The sequence below is a fragment of the Papilio machaon genome, chromosome 5 (assembly GCF_912999745.1).
Source record: "Papilio machaon chromosome 5, ilPapMach1.1, whole genome shotgun sequence".
Classification (NCBI taxonomy): domain Eukaryota; kingdom Metazoa; phylum Arthropoda; class Insecta; order Lepidoptera; family Papilionidae; genus Papilio; species Papilio machaon.
Genome location: NC_059990.1, coordinates 4,995,873 through 5,020,258, shown reverse-complemented (window position 1 = coordinate 5,020,258; position 24,386 = coordinate 4,995,873). Strand labels below are relative to the sequence as shown.

The 24,386-nt window shown below is 34.4% G+C and overlaps 1 protein-coding gene across 1 annotated transcript; it reads right to left on the bottom strand.

The window, feature by feature from the left end:
* Positions 1-1,537: 1,537 nt before the first annotated feature.
* On the bottom strand, positions 1,538-23,394 carry LOC123721022. Its single transcript, XM_045678027.1, has 4 exons — positions 23,148-23,394; positions 3,679-3,816; positions 3,024-3,137; positions 1,538-1,710 (listed from the first exon to the last, which is right to left on the bottom strand). Exons 1-4 carry the CDS (start codon positions 23,392-23,394, stop codon positions 1,538-1,540), a joined length of 672 nt encoding a protein of 223 aa, XP_045533983.1.
* Positions 23,395-24,386: the final 992 nt, after the last annotated feature.

Below are 24,386 nucleotides of genomic sequence, written 5' to 3'. Positions count from 1 at the left end.
CGAAACACACTTATATGTATATGTCGTTAAGTATTTATTGCTTTCATATTAACGTAATGTTATAAATAAAATAGACGCCGCTCGAATTCATTTTTGTTTTATGCGAACCTAAACTTAAATTCACAAAATTTACGACCCGTATTATTTTAGCGCCGTAGCCTGATACTAAGTGAAAGAACAAATCAAAATAAAACCCTCCCAGGGACACTTACAATGCGCTATCATAAAAATTAAATTACGGTAAGAGATTCTATGTAAGTGCGCGCCATTTTAGCGAGGCGCGGCCGCGAGGGGTCGCGGTGCGCGGCCACATCAAAGTGCTTCTTCCAGCCTACAAATCAAATTTAGCAGCTTCCTTCTTTCGTTACGAAGCGAAAGTGAGCTTCGGACCCGCTTGTTACTACGTTTTATATGTTCATTCATAAAAACCATTGAACACTTAATCACTCAATATCCTCGAGACTTTTAACTATTGAATATGTATAAAATTAAACATTATCTCTTATAAACACAGCCCTCAAATTGATGACGAAGCTTAAATTTCCTTGGATGAAACCACTATAGCTGTCGACGATTCCTAATCTGGTTAATACTGGTTGTACATCGAAATAACGTGTGAGTCGAAAAGGTTTATTCGAGTAAACTTAAAGATAAGCAAAGCAAACTTGGAAATCAAACACGAAGTAAATAAAAATACATTGCGAACAGACGCCCGAAGCGCGGCGAGATCAAGAGGTTAATTTGTCAGCCAGAAGCGAGTCGGTACCGGCGCAAACCGACGCAAACCGGTACGGTTCGGCGGCCGCTGCAACTCGATTAAACTTCCACCGAAGTACCTTTACAAGTAGGCCCTACTTAACACAACTCGCCTGTACATTTACTGAGGAAATTTAATTAGTCAAGTTATCAGAAGTACGGGCTGCCTCAGCAATGCGATCACGAACTGTACTTTGTTATAAGCAATTTTAATAGCCGCAATTATAATGCTGATTCTAGATTACAATATCTCATAGTATTCAGCAACTTGGAATTCTAAGTGCAATCACATAGTCGCCAAAGAATCGTAGTTTTATTTTTCGACTTTTAGTTAGGTACGTTCCAGAAGTTTATAACCTAGATAAATAATGTATTCAGAGAGATCAAAAAGGATGTAAAATTAGTCTTAATTTATGGTTAATTTAAATTAAGTATGATAGGAGTGCTAAAGTTTATAAGTGAACATTTGAAAACTTGAGGCTCGATTCGAGTGACGTTTCCCACGCAGTAATGAATGAGTACTTTACTTATTTTTGGGATGCAAACCAAAGTTATTGTCATACAGTACATACAAAAGAATTAATTAAACAACAAAATTAAAAAAGATATCCTATTTATGATGTCTCTCAGAATAGAAGAGATTTTCAGTTTGTTCTCCATATTTAACCCATCTTGTACGGCGAAACATGCACTCGCATTTTAAAATCACTATCAGATTGGTTAGCCATGATAAAAAAATGTTTACACAATATTAAACAAATTCTAAACCAATATGTGAAATTCACTTACCTTCAGACAAGAAGAGGCGATCAGAGTCAGTTGGCGGATCGCATGGTGTGGTTCTATGTCGAAGTGTGACGTGCAAGGACGGACCGCGAGGTGGAACTTCGGGCGGTGCCGGCTCCGGTGGAGAGTCGCACTCGCGTTCACTGTTCTGACCACCACTAGACGACCCTATACACAATCATGATACTTAAAAACATTTTATATCTTTAATAACAACAATGAAACAAATTAAATCGGTGGTACAGTTTATACAAAAACATGTTAGTACATTTACTACTTCAGGCATTCGACAGATTAACAAATCATCTTTTACATCTACCCGCAATAGAAAATTTAACTAAATTTTCTATTCGAGAATACTCTTATTTAAATAATATTCTTAAAAGACGTATCACAGGTTAAATAAACATAATACCTCATTCAGTCTATACACACATGTCTCAGACACGCGCGTCATCTCAAGCTAAACTATGCGAGGCATCCTTATCAAAGGCATGCACCCACCTCCACATTACATTTATAATAGATACACTACATACAGAATGCCTAACTACAATAACTGAAGTGGAATCTGACGTCACTGAATGTGTGTAATTCCTTATTCATACCTCACATTTCTGAACTGAGCGTTATTAATTATGTTTATGATAAAGCTATACCGCGAATGCCTTGAATTCGTATATTAATATAGAAATATGTATTTGATATTTATTTTATATAGTAGTCTTATATTCTTGCTAATTTATTTTAATAATATTAACGGAAACTAAAAGGAGATCAAGATCAAATGATAGGAGACAGCAAAGGACAGGCGGCGTTGGCGATTTCTCTTGTCGGGGGCCAAGACCCGCTTTGGGTTGCTATACCAGCGTAGTAAGTAAGCGGGAACTAAGATATTGATATAAGTGTATTACATGTCCGCGAATTCAAACTAAACGCGTGTTTTTGCACAACGGAAAAATTTGTGAACATTACTTTTCGAATTTTTATACATCTAAGACAAACTTGCGCGTCTCTTAATATGATACCTGTCAATAATTTGTCTGTTTTTGTAAAGAGGAACAAATTTGCTTATAAGTTGATAAAGACCCAAAAGAAAAACAATACAACTTATACAGGAACAGTTCCCGAAGGAACGAAATATTGGGAATTGACGTTTTAGACGTTTTACTATGTGAAAGAAAATGGGCTTGTCAATCACTCTAACTTACGAAAAGTAACAACAAATTATCCTTTTTTTATATTATAAGATGGAGAACGAGCAACCGGCCACCTGGATTCGACGAAATAGCGAAGCGGCCACTGCCCATAGACATCTGCAATTGAAAATGCGTTGCCAACCTTTAATCGACAGAGACGGGAACGCACGGAGAGAGGATGTTTTCCCGTCCTATACGTCCCCTCCTCCTCCAAATCCGCTTCCCTTTTCCACGTTTACGGAATGGATCCATGGAATATGTAATTTAGAATAATATTTTTACCATTTATATGGCAATTCCTAGGATTTCGGCTAGCGGTATCATGCGGGAAGTCCTCAGGGCGGCGGTTGCGGCGCGATAGAGTCCCGCCTGCCTCTGCAGTGAATACCTCTTCGCCTGTAACCAATCCAAAATCAACCACCAAATCATACTAATATTATAAATGCGGATTTTTAGAAGGATGGACGGATCGACGTTTATTACAAGGTAGCTCCAAAACAGCTGCATGGATCTCGATGAAATTTGGTATAAATTTAGAGCACAGTTTGGAAGAACACATAGGATACTAATTAAGTTTTTTTTTTTTAATTTCGCACAGACGGAGTTGCAGACGACAACTAGTCTAATATATATAATTCTCGTGTCACAGTTTTCGTTGCCATACTCCTCCGAAATGGCGTGACCGATTCTCATGAAATTTTGTGAGCATATTCAGTAGGTCTGAGAATCGGCCAACATCTATTTCTCATTATGTTTTTTTTTTAACTGCGCGCGGACGGAGTCGCGGGCGACAACTAGTATTTATATAAAATGACAATTGAAATCACTGTTGGTCACGATGAACCGTATACCAAAATTTTTCGCCAAAGTTATTTACAATGATCATTGGCATTGTATTGGTTAATTACAATTGTTAAATACTTATGCGTTATTGTACCTTTAGAATTCCGGTTTCTTCTATAAAATCGTCGATTGGTACTTTCTAAAGGGAATGGTGAAGCTTGTCGTTGGGGGCTGCTGATGTATCGCGGCAGGTCTTCTCCGTTCTCAGAACCGTAAATTCGACGTTGTTCATCTGAAAAGAAACTTGTTTTATTTATACGTTTTTTAATAGGCGAGCTATAAAGCAGCTGACTTGCTACAAATATAATTCCAGTCTATTGAATAGAAACGAAAGGAATAGGTAAAAAATGAAATAAATTTGAAATTTTAACACATCTGCTACTATTCTGTTTATTGCTTATAAACAGAGTGTGTTTGATTATTACTCTAAATCAGGTGGAGTCGTTACACGTTTGACCTTTTACCTTTTTTAAAGAATAACACGGTAAAATTTCAATGTTATTTTTATTAAAATTTACTTTGTGCGTACGTAACGAGTTCAAAGCTTTGCAGATTTTCATAATTTTTGGGCCAGTTCATCAATGTTATGAGTCAATAATTAAGGGTATAAAGTTGTAAATTTTACTCGGCTTATTTGAATACGTAAATCCAAACAATAACAAACACGTACGAAAGCCGGGGGTCTACGAAAGCGCGAATTAGAAGCCCCGAGGCATCGGATCGCCTCACTACTTTGCCAAACACGCTGTCTAAATGAAAGCAACTGCCCCAAAAAGACGCACTTTAATAATCCCTCTTATTTCAATTGCAATATGTGTTAAATAACAATTATTAAGGATTTTTTTTATTCAGTTCTGTGTTATGATAAATGGAAACTTATTAATTTGGTAGTCTTCAATGAAATAAATTACATTTAAATTGAGCCGATATTATTAGTACCTTCTGTTTAATCCTGTTGAGTTTTAAAAGTTACTTCAGGTATCTATTTGTGTTAGCTTCAGTATTTGTTTAACTTCTCATCAAAACTTTGATCAAGTCCAACGAAAAAATCTCCGAAGCACTTAAGGAAATTAATACTAAGTCAACGCTAAGTAACACACAGAAGTACGAAAGAATAAAAGTTAAATAAACGACACACCATTCATTGTAGACGTGGAAAAAAACAATCACAAATATATATGCTATTTATCTTTGATTAATAAGATAAGAGGAACGAGATAACAATAACAAGATGCTTGTTAAACTCAAAATTAATATTTAATAAGTGCAGGTTAACTATGAGCAATGGACTTGCGGTTACGCCTCAATTTGAGTGAAAATTGTGGCGGCTTTATCAAATATGTATAGCTATTGCCAAGATCTGCATCTCAGAATTAGACGTTGATAGTATTTCAAACCATTTCGGGTTAAAGATATAGATTATTTTAAATAACTTTTATTAATCTTATTAAAAAAAATACGATTCACAAAAAACTTAATAATTTTGTAAGTTATTATTATTACTTGTTACCAAGAAAGTGAAACTTCCCAACTATGTTATTTTGTAATGAATTGCTAAAGTTACTGTTTATGCTTTTTGGTAAATACTACATTGTAATAAACTTTGAACCGAATTAATATTTCAAAGTCGAATGTTGGTGTAAGGAAAGTTACGGGCATTATGTAGCCAGAGGCTTTGTGAAACTAAGCACCTTACCTCAGTTTACACTACGCTTTTACAAAGTCAATTAGTACATTGTGTTTTATTATAAAGACGTCTACATAAATATAAAACAATCACAGTGGAAACTCTTAGTATATACAAGCAATTATAAGGTAAGTACCATGCGCTTTAGCTGTTCGTGAATATTCTATGTTAAGATTGAATGACACAAATTCATCAAAACATAAGTGGATTGAAAGTTGGTAGAACCTATGTACCATATTCGCTAAACAATCTATGCATGTCTCTTTTTGGTACGACGATATTGTCGACATTCAGAATTTGATATGTCAATGAACATTTTGCGATTTTCTGGGAATATTTCTACAGTATATGAGGTTTTATCAACTGTTTATAATTTAGAGATCTAATGATCTCGCCAAAAGCGGAGGGCGGTTCCTAATTTATAGTGGCTATTTGTAGATCTTTCGCTTATATAACAGTATTACTTTCCCAAATTAGAAGCATTGTATACTCAAATAACCTCAAGAGCAGCGTGAATTTTCACTATGAAATAATACACGTTTATAAACTTTAAAATTTAACTACATTCAGCAAACAAATGGATTGAGGCTAACCATTAGCTAACTAATAGCGAGCTAGGTGGTTCAAGTATTAAGAGTGATTCATTGTTTCAGGCGGGCCGTAAAGTTAGCTCAGTTCACTATAAATATGAATGAATGGGGGCCAGGTAGGTCAATAACCGGACGTAGATATACTAAGTAGTTATATAGTAAACAGAAGAGCATATTCTAGTGTAGTTTCACTACACATCCATACATAATGTTTTCTTCAAACATGTAATAATATTTAGTACAGTGCTCACTTATTTTTATGGTGTAGGTAGAGTATTTGTTATTAACGAGACCAGTTTTTTTTTAAATAATTTAAAGCATTTTTACCATGACAAAGCATTTATTTGAAAAACTTTTGCAACTTCCGTTTAAAATCGTGAACCGGCGACGCTGTCCTAAGCAGAATTCATCTTTTTCACTTGTCTCGAAACGTTTAAATCTAAGTCAGAGTTTTCTTAGCTTAGATATACTCTTTGATTTAAGTATTCATCATAGAATTACAAGATGATAAGGCTTTACTAAAAATTATATTGGTTAAATGAGAAATCTGTACGTAGATTACAAAATAAGTTATTCGTTTATTTCATAAAAGTTAAGTTTTCCTATTCAAAGATGCATTTATAGTTTGTATTATAAAGTCTAGTAAATAACCACCATATAAGTCTAACTTCCTATGTTCTTGTCAAAAAGAAAGAAGCACTGATAGTTCGTTAAGTAAAGTCCAGTCTAATGTATTATTAAGTTAGGTAGCAGTTCGCAAACAAGACTGTCTACCTCGCCGCTCAATGTGAGTAATAGATATCTCCGTTTGCCAGATTCGGAACCGATCCTCTTAAATAAATTATGCATGATGCCAGCAATATTTCGCAGTTATGACGGCCTTTGTTACTAAATATATAATACGAACTGTAATCTGCGAAGCTTCTTTTTTTAGCATTCACATAAAAGACTGCGTAAAATTTTATAATACAATGGTAATATAGGTCATGTTATGTTACTTAATACATCGCAAAGCCGAGAATTTTTTTTGAGAAATATCTCTAAATTTTTTATGACCACACTGTCAAAGATAAACAACGCATCTGCAAATGCAGATGTACATGTATGGGCAGTGGCCATGCTCAGCTCGTTTGCCACCTTAAACTATAAAAAGTGTTTACTTAAGCAGTACGTTATTGTAGAAGCGACCAATAACGATTCTGAGTTTGGCAGTTAGTTATTGAACGTTTGTTAATACATATATAGAGAACATATAAATTTTACACTGTCTGTTGCTAAGTGTCTATTGCTTAGTTGATAAATGTTTCACAAAATAGAATTTATAATTGTTGTTCAAAAAATCTGCACACCTCAAATGTAAGTAAGGAGTATCTCTAGAGTAGGAATCATGTTAAATCAATTATGCATATTATTTACAACCTCCGTTGCCGAAAGATATTTGGAAGTTATGACGGTTTACGTTATTACATTTATAATATCAATCCCAGCAATGTAATATATACCTTTGCCTTCTAAGGAATAGAAATCAAATCGCAATAGAGAGAAGTCAGTCAGACGATGCGTCCCTTCAGTAAACAAGCCGAGATTGAATATGAAATTTTAATGGATTAATTTAATCGAAGAGAAATACGATGCTCTTTACATTGATTTATGAGTCAAGAGAAAACAGTTTCATGTTAACACGCCTATTTCTCAGGAAAACTGTGCGTGTATTTTTAAATATATAAGTATTTTTATAGGAATACAATGTACCAAAATGGACTTTTTTATATCATAAGATGGGACACGAGCAAGCGACCACTAAATTCGCTGAAATAGACAAGCGACTGTTGAGCTTAGACATTCGCAATTGCAGATTACGTTGCCTACCTTTAATCGACTGAAGATTGGACGCACAAAAAAACATATTTCCCCTTTTTAGGCATCCCCTTCTCTGTCAAATCCACTTCCTTTTCCGATCATCCCTTATAAGAAAAGGGTGGGAAGGGAAAGAGGACTAGTCCGGTATTCGCGCACATCGCCCCGAAACAAATACATCGACTTCAGGTGATTCAGAATAGATTCTTGCGCAGAGCCACGGGAGCCCCGTGGTACATGCGCAACAGCAATCTTCATATAGACTTGGACTTGCCCACCATTGCCCAACACCTGAAGTTGGCGTCGCGTCGTTATTTTGACTCTGCCGTCGGTCATCCAAATCCGCTAGTTGTAGGTGCCGCCACCTACAATCCAATCGCGCTCGGTAAGTTTCGTCGGGATTATCGCAGACCTAGGCACGTTCTTGACTTTCAAGACGATGCAATTACTATCGCCCAAGCTAAGCTCAAACATCACAAACAGATCACACGCCGCAGTCGCTGTCGGCTGCGACAATCATTCTCGCGATACGGCCTCATAGCAGGCAGGTTTTCACCTATTAATAGTAGAAGCGTTGCTGGAGTTTCTTCCGCCACTTCTTCTCCCAGCGCTAACGCTTTCCGAAGTGGTAGTAATGTTAGCTGTATTAATAATAGCAATCAGATAATAGCAACCGATCAAGCCGAGGTTCGGCCCTCTCGGGCACCCTTGAATCGGAATGCTAAACGCGTAATGAGTGACAGCCCAAGCCGAGGTCCCCTCTCGGGGGCCCTTGCGCCCAGTCACTCCATGGAGCGTCCACCGAAGCGACCTAAGAGCTCGGTGACCTCCCAATCCGGTAATAATAACGAAGTAACAGCCCGAGCCGAGGCTCCTGAGGGAGCCCTCGAGCCCAGTTACTCATAAACGAGGTTTAGGCTAAGCGCCATCTGCGCCCGGCCACCTCAAGCCCGGTGAAGCTGTAAATGCCTCTTCAAGGCAAACAGTGACGACTCAGTCACAAAAAAAAAAAAAAAAAAAAAAAAAAAAAAAAAAAAAAAAAAAAAAAAAAAAAAAAAAAAAAAAAAAAAAGGGAAAGAGGACTAAAATTAGCCCACCTCCATTAGACTGTACGTGGAAAAACTTCCACTTCACGGCTGTCTTCTGTGCGGTCGAGGTATTTAACCAGGCGAGCCAGCCCATTTGTGCAATGTTGTTGTTACTGGCGTCTACAACTCTTATTGGCTACAACGCAATTTCTATTGGTATGTTTTTAAAAGTATTAAGTTATTGGATATCATTCCATTAAACTTTTATTTATAAGACGATTTATTTTCTACTTCCGATTCATTATTTCAAATGGCTGTTGAAATCGAAGTTTCAGCGGGACTTACATAATAAACTTTTTTCTACTACCCTACAATTACATAATATACTTTTTTCTACTACCCTACAATTACATAAACTTTTTTCTACTACCTTACAAATACATAATAAACTTTTTTCTACTACCCTACAATAACATAATAAACTTCTTTCTACTACCCTACAAATTCTCCTATACCTTACATAATAAACTTTTTTCTACTACCCTCCAATTACATAATAAACTTTTTTCTACTACCCTACAATTACATAATAAACTTCTTTCTACTACCCTACAAATTCTCCCATACCTTACATAATAAACTTTCTTCTACTACCCTACAATTACAAAATAAACTTTTTTCTACTAACCTACAAATTCTCCTATACCTTACATAATAAACTTTTTTCTACTACCCTACAAATTCTCCTATACCTTGTACAGCTGTATCGCAAGTGTAGTATTGTAGTACAGCTTGCGAAACGGCAAACTTTGACAAGTAAGGTTGCATTTAAATGTCCGTCCTAGGTACTCTGCGAGACGTTTGCATTTCTCAGTCGAAAAAAAAAAAATTATAGGCAGCTAGACTAGTTGGTGTTCTTATTAATGCCCCAAAAATATTTGTGTTTATCAGACAAACTATATCTTTAAACCATACTGTAAGGATTGAAAGGTAATAAATATGTTTTATTTATTTATTTTATAAACAAAAATGCAACAATTATGTTGCATGTTTTACATAAAGAAACAAAAGCAAATGGTGAAATTTTTCGTTGTTAATTTGAATACCCCCACGTCGGTCGACAATCAAAAATCATATCAGAGAAAAACTTGTTTATGCAAGAACAGCGTCCTTACTGGAAAATAACAGATTCTTTTCTTCGCGATCAAAATGACCTGTATAAAATTTTCACGTTCAATCGTGCCGTCTGAGCTGTTTACCCTGGAGAGCGATAGCCGGCGCAACTACCCATCGCCCGTCTCCCAACGCGTCAAATATATTTTTAATAATTATAATATCTTTTGCCTTTCGAATAATAAAATTATGGATATCACTTAGCCAAGATTAGGGTGTTTTTTTTGTTTTCTGTCCAACAGATATCAAACTTTAATTCTAAAAACTATTAATAAATCTCACTTTAAATGACTATAATAATCGTTGTTTTCTGAGACCAAAATCCCTCTACAAAACATATTAATATCTCGGTTTTGTCAATGATAATGAGCAATACTTTAAACATCATTTTGTGTTTATTGTCTATAATAACGTTAAACTCAAATAATATAAATTTCATTCATTATAATACTTTTATTTTTACATTCGTGAAAGAAAACATGTAAACTAAAAGCGGTTTTTTATTGTTTTTAATTACGACTGGACCTCGCCCCGACATTTCCCAAACCTGACATAAAACGTTAAAAACGAGTTCCTGCATTCAATAAATAAAAAGAGTAATCTCCGTCTTCCAAATGAAAATACATCACAAAATGATATACAAAGTGATGATAGAGTGAATTGTTCTGCGTAATAATCATTTCCTAAATAGTAGTCATTAAGTCAAGTCTGATAAAATAGTAGAAACACGCCGAAACCACTTAAAGCTATTTCTCTGGAATTGCGTGATACCGACACTTAATTTACAAGGCCCATTTAATTTGAACTATTTTGAGGCTCAGGTTGGAATTTAAATATCAAGAGATAAGAAGCTCACGCGAATAATACTCGGTCAAAGCGCACCTCACTCCCCCCTCCCTTGAAATTACAATGCGCTTGCCAAATAAATTCTGAAAGCAAAGAAGCGTCTAATTTTTTTTTTTTAAATATAATATAATTGCTTTTATACCCGTAAGAATACATTAGTATTAGTAGATTTTTTATTTACTTTCTGCTTGTATTATTAACTTTAATTTCTGTTCTCTATTTATTCTTCAAAGAATTAAAACTTTTCCGAAATTAATTTTCTTAATTCGTTGTTTATAACTCCATGGTTTTAAAGGTGGAACAATGCTTAAAGAAACTATTTTTAGAGAAATATGTTTCGTTTCTGAGGTCATTTGTGTAACATTTATTCCGTAAATTATTAATTTATTCATACATTTGTTTCAAAATTCACGATAAAATTTAAACTAAACGGGGACGCACCTTAATCCGGCTAACAGTTGAATTAAAAATTCAGAGCTTTTAAAATCTCCCTTTTGCGAAATACCGACGATAACTGTTGAATATTCAAACTGACGTATGAAAACAATTCGGAATTGTTGACACGGCATACAAGTTTTTGTTCGGAGGCCGACGTACGGCGCACGGCCCGGAGATTAGAAACGGCGCACATCAATTACGCCTAATCCTAGACACGTGCGCAATGCTCTTCGCAAACCTAGTGGGATTATTGAAATTTTCTCCGCCTCTATAGTGCCCATAGTTGATTCGCTACCATATATAATCTTCCAGGACTAATAATAAAGTTTGATGTGATTTTAATACTGACGATAGTTGATTTTATATGGATTATGTTTTAGTAACGAAACAAGGATTACGGATGTTACGGAGAAAAAGAAGAGGACATTTCAACTGTAAGCTATTATAGCTGATTTATCTTTAATAATCTAGACACTGATATTATTAACTTTTTTAACGTTAAATATTGGACAACAATAGGTTGTTATAAAATTAATGTGTTTAATTTAACAGGTTTCCCGTGTTGTAAGGATATAGAATAGTATTTTAATACGTAGCTCAACGTATCCCAAAGCGTATCTTCTCTGTGATCTGAAGTATTCATTCATTCACCCCTCTCGGTAGCTAAACGGAATAACCAATTGCCTTCGCCCTGTTATAATCGTAACTCAAGATAGGGGTAAATCCAATTTCATACGTATCTTGACGTTTAGCTTTACAGACAAATTACTGTGTCGAGTGGATGTCGTAGGTGTAAATTATGACTTTGTTAATGCTTGTGTACTGATTAAAACGTACAAAATAGATTGCACTTCATACCTGTTCTATTATTATACATCAAAACAATTATAATTAATGCAAGTTATACGAATGCTAAAACTTTTAATGAAATTACGAACACACAAGTTTAAATGTTCCAAAGTCAACAGCAGGAACAAAAGTAGTTACTTAAAGATTAGAAAACTTAAAGAAGTGCAATTAGCTAGATTGCATTAGATTCAAACGTACTGGTGTAACTACTGGTTGGTTACACACCGCAGTATTAATGGTCCGTTAAAGCAACCTGCCGCAGCCGAGCTTGCGGTTCCTAGGAGTCAACTGCGATCGCTCCTCTTAAAGAGGGCAAATGAGGTTGTCTATAGCGCCCTCTCGTGACCTCGCTTCGAACAAAACGACAAAGAGAAGGCAACATTTACAGAGAAAATGTCCGCAGGGCAGCGAGCGAATCCCTCCACCCTTTGTTTTCACATGGAGCCGCGCCGAGCCGCTCTCTCTGACCGTCGCCGTCGCCTCGTGGAACTTGCTCAACTTTTATAATAGGAAAGCGTAATAAATTTAAGCTACGAAGTTGGCCCCTTTGTTGTTATGTTGAAATTAATACAAGCAAACAAATAAAACGATTAAAATTGTTAACACAAATTACATGGTCCAATACAATGTTTAACAAACAATTTGATATAGAGTTCGTATTTTGCTAAAATTCATTGCGAACAGTTTTCAATTTTGTCTTATTTTGCTCGTAACATTTTACAAAACAAATTCTCATTTATGCGTTTGTATGTCGGCATCGTGGTCACTGGGAAACAAAAACTTTTAGCGCATATGTTCGCCTCAGGCACGTTCATACATTAGCAGATTATCCCTTAATTAACAGTGGTAGAGAACATAATAATATCTTCTGTACGAATGGATCGCTCGAAAGGTGGAATACCACGACCACTATGATGCGTGCCAGACGCCAAATGTTTAGTCTTGTTTCCTTTCTAATACGTAAGTGGTATTGGCAGAGGAGGGGATGCAAACATAGAGAATATTTCCCTTTCGTATGCGATTCCAATTCCTCTGTCAATTCTACAAATATAGGTATCTGTGGGTTCAGGTAGGTAACAGTCACTTCGCTATTCTGGCGGATTCAAGTGGCCGCTAGTTAGTTTGCCACCTTTTTACAAAAAAAATAGGATTTAAAATATGCAAAAAATGCGATCTTGAGATTATTAAGTTTAAATAAACAATTTCTTTACATATCAGTAAAGATATATTTTGTAATGATATTATAACATATTTAGAGAGGTAGCGGGAAGCGGGTGAAGGGAGTAGTGCGGGAAGGGCGCGAGGGGGGGGGGGGCTACGCGACTTACCGCAAGAATTTCTAAATCTTCATAAGATAATGGATCGTTTCAAGACAGAAAAGGACCGCCCGAGCGTAGAACTTTGTTGAATTCCTGACTCGTAATTAATAAAATTACTTTTTGGGAGCTCTCGTCAACTTCAAAGAATTTCCAGCATAAAAGAAAGAAGTTAAGTAGATGAATTATTTTTGAATGATAAAAGGGAAAAATGGGATATTTATACGTTTAGAAGTTGAGTTATTCTAAGGAATTCTTGTGTACATAAGCCGCGCTAAAGTTTACTTTGCTTTCCAGAATAAAATACATTAGACTTCGCGTTATTATTCTTTAAATGTTCGTTTTTGCAGTTCTATTGATTTAGTACTGTATCGAAGAAATTTCTTTGTTATTGAAAAATATTTGATTTTAAAAAATCATTGAAAAAAAAGACTTATTACTGATTACTGATATTGTAAGACATTAAAAGATCTCTCATCTTATTCAAACAAATACTTTGTAATAAGAACACGAATAAAAGCAATAATAAGTATTACCTCTCCATAAAATGACAAGTTTTCAAATTCAGTCAAATTAATTACAAAGCTTTAGAATTGTATTAGTGAAAGGTCGCTGGCTTATCTATGGCCACAGACGAGTGATAACAGCCCGCATATAGCGTCTGTCGCGCGGCAGGCGGCGGGCGGCGGGCGGCGGTCGGCGGACGGCAGGCAACGGGCGACGGGCGATGGCACCGCAACATACAACTAGTTTAATTTGTGAACAGACAGAACCCTAACAAATGCGGGTGAACGCGCTCTGATTAGATATGAATTTAATTTTACATTTTGACCGCTACTCACCACATTTATAAAACGTGTATTTCACTTTCAACGTATGTTGTTTGTTCTGTTTAATTAAAGCAGACAATCCTTACTAATATTATAAATGCGAAAGTAACTCTGTCTGTCTGTCTGTCTGTCTGTCTGTCTGTCTGTCTCGCTTTCACGCAAAAACTACTGAACCGATTTAAATGAAATTTTGTACACAGATAGTCTAGAGCCTGAGGATGGACATAGGCTACATTTTAACGCGAAAAAGTGGTTGTAAGGGGTTGAAAGTGGGGGTGAAAGTTTGTATGGAATTATCGTCATTTTTACAGGTAGAAGATTGAAACTTATTTTCAAGGCTAATTTGATAAAGATAAATATGAAATTAAATTTTTGGAAAAATTTTACCCCCAAGGGTGCTAAATAACAATAGGGGATGAAATTTTGTTTGGCAATATATTCGGTTTTGTTGAATGTTTTGTTTAATATGCTTTGCTGTAACCCTTACCAATATTTAGTCTCGAGCCTGAGGAAAGACGTAGTCTACATTTTAACGTGAAAAAGGGGTTTGAAGGGGTTGAAAGTGGGGGTGAAAGTTTGTATGGAATTGTCGTCATTTTTACAGGTAGAAGGTTGAAACTTATTTTCAAGGCTGCTAATTTGATAAAGATAAATATGAAATTAAATTTTTGTAAAATTTTACCCCCAAGGGTGCTAAATAACAATAGGGGATGAAATTTTGTTTGGCAATATGTGAGGTTTTGTTGAATGTTTTCTTTAATATGTTTTGCTATTACCCTTACCAATATTTAGTCTAGAGCCTGAGGAAGGACATAGGGCACATTTTAACGCGAAAAAGGGTTTGCATGGGGTTGAACGTGGGGGTGATAGTTTGTATGGAATAATCGTCATTTTTACAGTTGGAAGCTTGAAACTTATTTTTAGGCTGCTGATTTGATATAAATAAATATGACATTTGAAATTTGTAAAAGTTTTACCCTCAAGGTTGCAATGTAACAAAACGGAATAGGGGATGAAAGTTTGTATGGGAAGATGTTTATGAGAATATTTTGTAAGTTTAATATTTTTTATAAGTTTAAGTAAAAAAAAACAACAACAACATAATTAACGACCCGTAACCCAGAGGGGTAGGCAGAGACCCAGGACCTACATTTGGCGCGGTCCGGGCACACCTCTTTCTATGTTCTTCTACATACATCAAAGCATAGCACGTTGGTTAAATAAAAAAATTAGCTCAAAAAAAATGCTACCCAAAATAGTATTTCACGCGGACGAAGTCGCGGGCACAGCTAGTATTTTATATATTTGCACAGGTGTTTAAGTAGTGAAAACTCAAGGTGAGGTTTTACTCACTCTTATCTTATAACATTTCGTCACATATAAGTCATCCTTATTCTAATGCTTAGGTATGTCCCGTATATTACAACTTCCTTTTTGCGATGTTTATTAAAATAGTAACCGAAATTTTGTTATAATAAACAAAAAGTAATTTCTATAAAATATTTAGCATTTAAAGTCACAACATATTATACTTTCCAACTTACTTATTTCTAAGAAAATTATATTTCTTCTAAAAAAATTAGTCTATTATGGGATAATGTAAAAGTAATCGAATTGTTCTTCAACTTTTCTAAAACTGTCGGCAACGTTAACTTTAGGAGAATCTTTAAAATTATTTTATAAAATTACTTGAATACAGCGCTCAGTAAATATGATGTGACGTGTTTCTTACAAACATCACTTTTACTTTCTATACTTAATGTCAAATATTAATATAGTAACACTTGGCCTTAATTTCTTTAGCCCCCTTATATCTATCATTCATATTTTCATGTCATAGTTCAAATGCGAAAGAGCCATGTTCTTCTTTTCATAAACTAATTAGAGACTAACATTAGCAGTTTTGCCTAAAGTTTGATGAATAAGCCTTTGATGAAAATGCTTTAACCGTGATCTGTATACAAGAAATGCATCATATTTTCATACATTACCCGCCGCGGCTGCATCGCGGTGAGACTAATCACATTAGCCGATGTTGCTATCACTCTCTTACTTCGCATATACCCCTACATATTTCCATTAAACAACGTTTAGACTTAATAAACATATTATTTAGCAATCCGTAAATAAATATGTCGTAAAAATAAAAGATATTTACAAAGATATGTATAACGAGTTACTTTTGTGATAGGTAACCAAATATAATTAATTCAGCAGAGAAAATATATAATTACGATCGAGATTTGAATTTTATCGAGTCAATTTGTATACATTTCTACCAAATTGGTTTATTTTATGTAATAATTTAGATCAAAGGTTGGATTAAATATTTGAATTTATCTATTCGCTTCACATATTGTATCAAATATGAAGCTATTTATAATATTCCAACAAACAGATATTATGGGTTGTTGACATCGGCAGTGAGCGCGGGTAATCGATTGCCTGAATATTAAAAGCCGAGCCACAAGTTCCGTCTGGTCGGACTAGCGGGTAAAAAGCTTCTGATAATCGTATTACTTGCCGGCGAAGTTAGTGGTCGTAACAATGTTAAAACGCTACTGTTTGCATCATTGATATATGTATCAGAAATTGTACAATAAAATGGTTTCCATAGAGAAATAATTTGACATATAGCTCCTAATTAATTAAATTAAGTTTATTTATGTAAATGTTAAAATGTCATATTATTATTAAATAATTTTTATTTTCTTATGCTGATAATGGCTTATTGCTACTCTGTGTTACTATTGGGTTGGCAACTAAGTAATTGCGGATTTCACTTATACATGGCTTAAGTTGAATTTTTAGGTTTGTAGACGTAGTACAAATGTAAAACACATTTTGTTATTTAATAGTTGGCAATTCAGCTGTCAATCAGTAAAAAAAGTTTTTTGATCGGTTGCTTAGTTTTCGCTTGGTCTTCATTGAAAAATGGAAAATCAACAGGAACGTTTAGTCATATTTTGCTTTTTTATTTCCGCAAGGGGAAAAACTAATTGCAAGCTCATAAAAAGTTATGTGCTGTTTATGGTGACGAAGCCTTAAAAGAACGGCAGTGTCAAAATTGACTTGCCAAATTTCGTTCTGGTGATTTTTCACTCAAAGATGATAAACGCGCTGATCGTCCAGTTGAAGTTGATGACGCCCTAATCAAAGCAATAATCGATTCGGATCGTCACAGTACAACACGTGAGATTGCAGAGAAGCATCATGTATCACATACATGCATTGAAAATCACTTAAAACAACTTGGCTATGTTCAAAAACTCGATACATGGGTTCCTCTACATTGAACAACTAACGAAATTAAACAATGCAGTTGAAGAAAAGCGGCCCGTCTTGGCAAATCGAAAAAGTGTTGTATTCCATCATGACAATGCAAGGCCACACACATCTTTGGTTACTCGGCAAAAATTATTGGAGCTTGGTTGGGATGTTTTGCCACATCCACCATATAGTCCTGACCTTGCACCATCGGATTACTTTTTGTTTCGATCTTTACAAAACTCCTGGAATGGTTAAAATTTCAATAATGATGATGAAGTCAAATCGTACCTGATTCAGTTTTTTGCTAATAAAAACCAGAAGTTTTATGAACGTGGGATTATGATGCTGCCTGAAAGTTGTCAAAAGGTCATTGATGAAAATGGGTAATACATTACAGAATAAAGTTATTTAGTTCCATGAAAAAATTGTCTTTGATTTTTTATAAAAAATCCGCAATCACTTAGTTGCCAACCTATTATATGGAGAAATCTTAAAAAACTATTGAATTATAAAATTTCAAAATGTTAATAACAAGCCCATTAACATCATCAGTGTATATGATTAAAGTTAAATAAAAAATTGAGAATTTTTCGTTAGTCGAATTTTATGAAGCCGGTGGCGCATTAAGTGCAAAAATATAACGTGCGGCGAGACTAATCAAATTAGCAGCCGCTGCCAAAGGTAAGCAGTACCGTTATTAAATGCATGTCCGTCCTCCACCAACCTTCAGAAACGACTAGGATAAATGAAATACTAAACATAATTACTTAGAGTCAAATTATGGTTGTAATAATGATTACGCGGATTTCTTTTTTATTATTGAAATAAATTTAAAAGAAAAAACTTTTATAATAAATACAGAAAAATTAAAAATTCAATAAGTACCCAAATCAAAAATAGGTATTGGAATATTGTTATATATTTCAATTGTAAAATTAACGAAAAAAACTGCCATTGTGTGTGAGGCTGCTAAACTGATAGAGGCATCAAAAGAAACATTGAAATCATCTTGTATCATACAAAGAGGTTATTTAATTCTGTTCAGTAGAATGGCCATTATTCTTTTTTTTATATTACAAAGTGACAAACGAGTAATCGGCCACAAATGCCTTACATGTATACATACGTCAGTGTTATCTGTCCAACGCGCTATAATGCTGCGGTTTTCTGAACTAATTAAATCATTATAATTAATTAGTTGTACAAAGTTAATTAACCGCAAACTCAAACAATGCATTAAGCATGTGTCATTGTTATTTGAACATTTTACATTGTCTTTTTTTTGTAACAAACAAAATAAGAACATAATGTTACATTATAAAATTTGTACATGATCGTAGATATCTATCTAATTTTAAATCTAATTTTTTTTAGTGTGCCACTGTTTCTTTGTAACTTGCAAAATTACAGTGTGATTGTCTCGACCGTTAACTACTTTACTAAAAAAAGAAAAAAGTATATTTTGTTTCCATTGATAGGAAATATTTCATTAAAAACGAGAGCACAATTTAATTACCAAGGTACAGCTTATGTATTTTACATGTACATGACATGACGCTAGGGTTCGATAGTTTTATATAAACTGCTATCGGAATGGACAGTACTAAGCCAGACACATAGATTACCTAAATATGAATTAATATTATTGTGCCCATTCATGCGTTGGACCATATTACCTGCAGAGAGACTGACTAAGCATATATTTGACAGCTGTTAGTGTAATAATCTCTCTGTATAGAACAAAACAGAGAAAACAATATGTTCATAAAGGGATCTCAGAAATCAATGATATGTAATTTATAATTCACCTCAATATAAAATATAATAAATAACAAAAAAATAAGTTGTCTTCAAAAATGAACATTTTATCTCAACCCCTGAGCAAAAATTAAAGTATACAGCGACCGTTATTATTGTAACATAAAACCGAAATGCAGAATAATTTTCAAACCTAAGTCTTTAAATTGTTTGAATTTTGTCGTTATAAATTATCTTCTTGTAACGGAATCGCATTTACAGACCGAGTGCAAGAATGTGAGTAGCATTATACTAAGAGCCTCATTTTGGCGTTGCAAGCATTGTAAGCTTTTCTAGCAAAGCTTTTTATTTGTAAGAATAAGGAATTTCCAAAGAAAACCTCCTTCAACTCCACAGTATACGAAACGTGTTTCAAATACAAACAAAAGTATGACTCCAATAGATTTAAAATGAAATGTTAATATACCTATACAATTGCGATGGATAACATTATTTTATATACATTTGTGTTACTGTAGAAAAAGGTGGGCTTTTATTTTCTAAGTTAAGTGCAGATGAGGTGAGACCTTGTAGCTTTAAAATTTTTCTTTACGGAGAGAGAATAAACAGATGTTAATTTTAAATTGATTGGATAAAAGCAGTGTTAGGATAATACTGTAGTATATTTTCACATAAAATATATTTGATACAAAAGCTTGATTATGCGGGTCTCGATATAGCAGCAATTGTCGATGGAGAGCGGGAAATGTTTGCTCTCATCACAGTTTACGACATCATCCCAATGACTAAATATTTACGAACAATTAACGAAATGCACGGAATAGACGCACTCAGTCATACTCTGTGCGTTAGCCTACGCTGCTTTATACAGTTATAAAATAAAAATAAAATAATATAAAATAATGTAATATATAAAGTTTACAATATCAATAATTTAATTAAAATTACTTCTTTGCAACATTAGATAAAAAAACCACAACAACACAGTGTACTTTTAACAATTTCCAATCATAAGTAAGAACAGAAAAAGTCATATGAAGTGTTTCCGTCGCCTTTGAAAAACAATAACACGAGAATATTGCACTGAAACCTTTACAGAAAAGGGAGTCGCTGAATGAAGTTGCACGTCGAAGAATTTCCATGCAATAACGGGGCATTGCCTCCGCAAGGATTCTCGCAGACTGTCGGAGATATTGCGTACTTAGTGGGCTTGCTTTCTAATAAAACCACCGATATCGTTTGTGTAAGAATAACACAAAATGAAATGAAAACTACAACCGAACCGTCTACCAGTACCTATCTCCAATATTAATACCGGCTTATTTTATTTTTCAATATTCTCTGAGTCTTTCTTTATTGTCAACTCAGATAAATTAAGTGGTTGAATTCTTGAGGGGTTTATTTTTGCTTTGCTATTCAAAGCTTCTTTTAATATTAAATTATTTTATTGATCTGTGCTTTTATTACATATGTTCTCGCATATGCTTTTTCTTTTTCGTGGTTCTAAAGAGTAATGTGTTTAGTTTTAAAACACATTTAAGCACGTTTGTATTTCATAATATATATTTGTAGAGAAGTGCGTACACTACGAGTATAGTTTTAACACGTAAATGTCTATGTTAATATTTAAAAAATCGCGCTTTACTCTAAATGTTTATCATAGAAATAAATAGTGTTGCTTTGAAACAACGGTCAAAGTAAACACTTGTAAACGTAGCTATTGTATAGTCCACTTAACGTTCCAATGCACAAACAAGCCGGTCCCAATACAGCGGTAATTGACGATTTGACCGCGCGGACTGTGTGCACTCCCTCTTGTTTTATGAAGTCATTCAATTAATTCAATATTTAAACATTACAAACCAAATGCACAACTATACCTGTCTTATTACATACTAGCAGTGTCCCGCTATTTCGGCGCGGTATTAAAAGAAATCTAATAATCAATATAGTATACTATATAATACGCGGTGATAATGTAGATTCCCAACAGTGAAAGAATTTTTCAAATCGGTTCAGTATTTTCGGAGGCTATTCAATGCAAACAAATATTTCCACTTTGTAATATTATAATAATACAATATAGATAAAATTATATAACTTCTATAGAAATATCTTTAAAAATAAACAATAAAATGTAGTAAACTACATTTGGTTCATAAAACAAAAGCAAGACGCAAACATTCTAATCGGATTATATTTTATCAATCACTACTTTACCTAATGGAAACAAGAAATCAAAGTTTATTTTATATTAAAAGAATAAACTCTTTATTTGAGTCGTTATATATCGATGCAGTATTTATAATTAAATTGAGATTTTTTAAAAACAAAGATTTAACTTTATAAAATACATATAAATTGGTTATTAACGTGTGAATGTGAACTTGGTACAAGTAACACATGTTTGGTATCATCATCGATATATTCCTAAGTATTAGGTTAACATGGAATGGTAATAAATTATCATAAACAAGTGACGACGTCGTGCGAATGTTAATTACAATACAGGTACCAATACCGATACTTGTCATCGAAGGATTAGTACGAGTATATACAATTCAAATAAGATTTCGCAAATCAATGACCTCGGTGAGTTAAAAACAGGTATATTTAAACAAAACAGTTCTTATTTTCGTAACCATTTTATTCTTTGAAAATTAGTATTTGATTGATTTCAATATTATTTTTTATAAATTTTCTTAGTCTATTTCTTTAAGAGCTATGACGTCACAATATGGCGCGGGTTCACGCATCAATCGATGAAACCTTATTATCTACATCAAAGTATTAATTTGCTACCCCAATTTAATTTAATAGAATTATTTTATAATTGATACTTTAATCATTCAATATAAAATTTACATGACTTTAAAACATTTAATCATATTGGTAAAGAATTCCGAGAAAAACGATTTTGGTTGTATTTAAATAACAAGAATTATAAATGAAAATATACATACATACACATGTCACGTTTTGTGATACTTGATTTATTTTCTGTTGTTTTGATTTAGTATAATTTTCCTTTTTTCTGTACTAATAAAAACCATGATCAAATATTTATTAAATGTTCTTATACTAACCTACTTTGAACAGAATCCTTTAATATTTGTACGTTTACAATTCGTTACATTTAATAAAACCGAGAAATAAATTCTTAATACTTTCCGACTCATCGAACACCAGATGTTATTACGATACGCAATATTAATACTACAAATTTCTTGGAATCACCAATGACAGCAATATTCTCTTATTTATTTCTAAGTATAAATCCAATAAAACACTTTCTTAAACAAACCAGTGTTATTCTTGATAAATTGCATAAATTATTTATTTTCCACAATGCAACTACATGTAAATTAACATTGAGCTCGTTTGATGTTATAAACTCGTTCGAAGCAACATATATCTGACATCATCAAAACCTTAGTTAGCATGACAGAAGGATGGTGAGCTGAGGCTGGCGGGTTTACGTGTAAAGTTTTCCTCATAAGTTCACCGCAGGGCGCTCCCCTATCAATTGCCGACCCTCCCGCCCCCGACCCGCGCTACCCCGAAATGCTACACTAATGATGCCACTTGTTAGGGCTCAGCGCGGACCTTCGACCGTGTCGCTCGGTGAATAACAAATTATAAGCTAATCCAGACTACGCCGTAGCTTGTAGCAGCTCGTAGCAGACGGTACGTTTCGTTTTGCAAACTAATAAAACAAGAAGCTTCTGACGACGAAATGTACTTTTTTTTTGTAAAAACTTACACATTTTATTTGGAATATTTATTAAAGAGCATTTTAACGTAAATATAAATTACATCTGGTTTTCCACTTTACGTCCAAGGACAATACTTTATTATTAGCATTATGGCAAAATTTAAGATAATTGGATTTTTAAGAAATTGTTTGAGAAAATTACTCACTGTCAAATTGCTGGGTGGCTTGAGCGAGGAGCGAGGCGAACACTCTATCAGCGATCTTGGGGGGCTGGGTCGGGCGTTCGTCATCGCTGCTGCTGTACCGGTCGCCGGTCCACTCCAGCGAGCGCTGCCTGCGCACGCCCGCGCTACCCGCGACCCCCGCGCCCACTACACCCAGCCCACCAGACAGCCCGCTCAGCGAACCCGCCTTCGCGCGCCGGCTCGCCCGCTCCATCCTCGGACCACTCATGCCATCGCCTCAAAACATCTGCAACAAACATTAACATGGTTTTAAACGGTTAAATTCAATCCACCTATAAATCTTTCTTGCGTTCCCACTTGACTGTTAATAACTATTATTGCTGTTGTAAATTACTAACAAAAAAGTACTTATTCGACTACTAAGGTGATACATGAAGTATGGAAAATTTAAACTTATGTATAAAAGTGTTCATGATGTAGTAATAAAAAATCTAAATAATAAAATAATTAAACTTTCACCGCGTCAAATATATAAGTATATGTAGTAAATGAATTTCGGAACCAATTCAAAGGTAGACAAGTTTGAAAGTCAACAAAAGCAAAAGACAGTGTCAAGTTTCCGTTTCCTAATTCGGAAACAATAAAAAGTGAGACAACAGTTGTCTCTCACTCAATGAAATCTACAAGATATTTTATCAAGACTGTAGCGTTGTCGTGAGCGGAAAAGAACAGCTGTATTAAAGAGCCTACAAGTTGTTTGGTAACGACGCGAACATAAATAGAGAAGTTGGGTGCGGCGTGCGTGTTCGCGCTCTAATCCAGTGGATTGCGCCGCGGCCTCGGCTGCAAATCGACCGGCGATCTGACAGACTTTACTTCTTATATTTACTCAATAAAAATCAGCTTTACCTACACTTCTATTTGTTCGAAATTTCGCACATACCACAAACGTGAATTCATTAAAAAATTACTATTCAAATTGATTATAATGTTTCAATACAGTTGAATGTAAATTAAGGACTCAGTTAAACAATAATTCGGGAGAGGTCTCTGAGGGTGATGTTAAAATTAATATACCGGGATACAAAATTTAGCAAGAGCGACGATTGTTAAGGTTTGCTGCACTCATTTCTCATTTCGTATCACCAGAATAAACATTGGCGGTTTCATTAGATATTCTCCGACCATACCATAGAATTACAAAATGACTAGAGTTGATAAATAAAATGATCAATTATTTGCACATTATTACAACGAGTA

What these genes read in the sequence shown, in the direction of transcription:
- LOC123721022 (XM_045678027.1), bottom strand. Translation starts at nt 23,394, where the DNA reads ATGAGTGGTCCGAGGATGGAGCGGGCGAGCCGGCGCGCGAAGGCGGGT. An exon ending in AGCCACCCAGCAATTTGACA is followed by an intron (nt 3,817 to 23,147) that starts GTGAGTAATTTT and finishes GTTTCTTTTCAG; the next exon opens with ATGAACAACGTCGAATTTAC. An exon ending in AAGAAACCGGAATTCTAAAG is followed by an intron (nt 3,138 to 3,678) that starts GTACAATAACGC and finishes GATTGGTTACAG; the next exon opens with GCGAAGAGGTATTCACTGCA.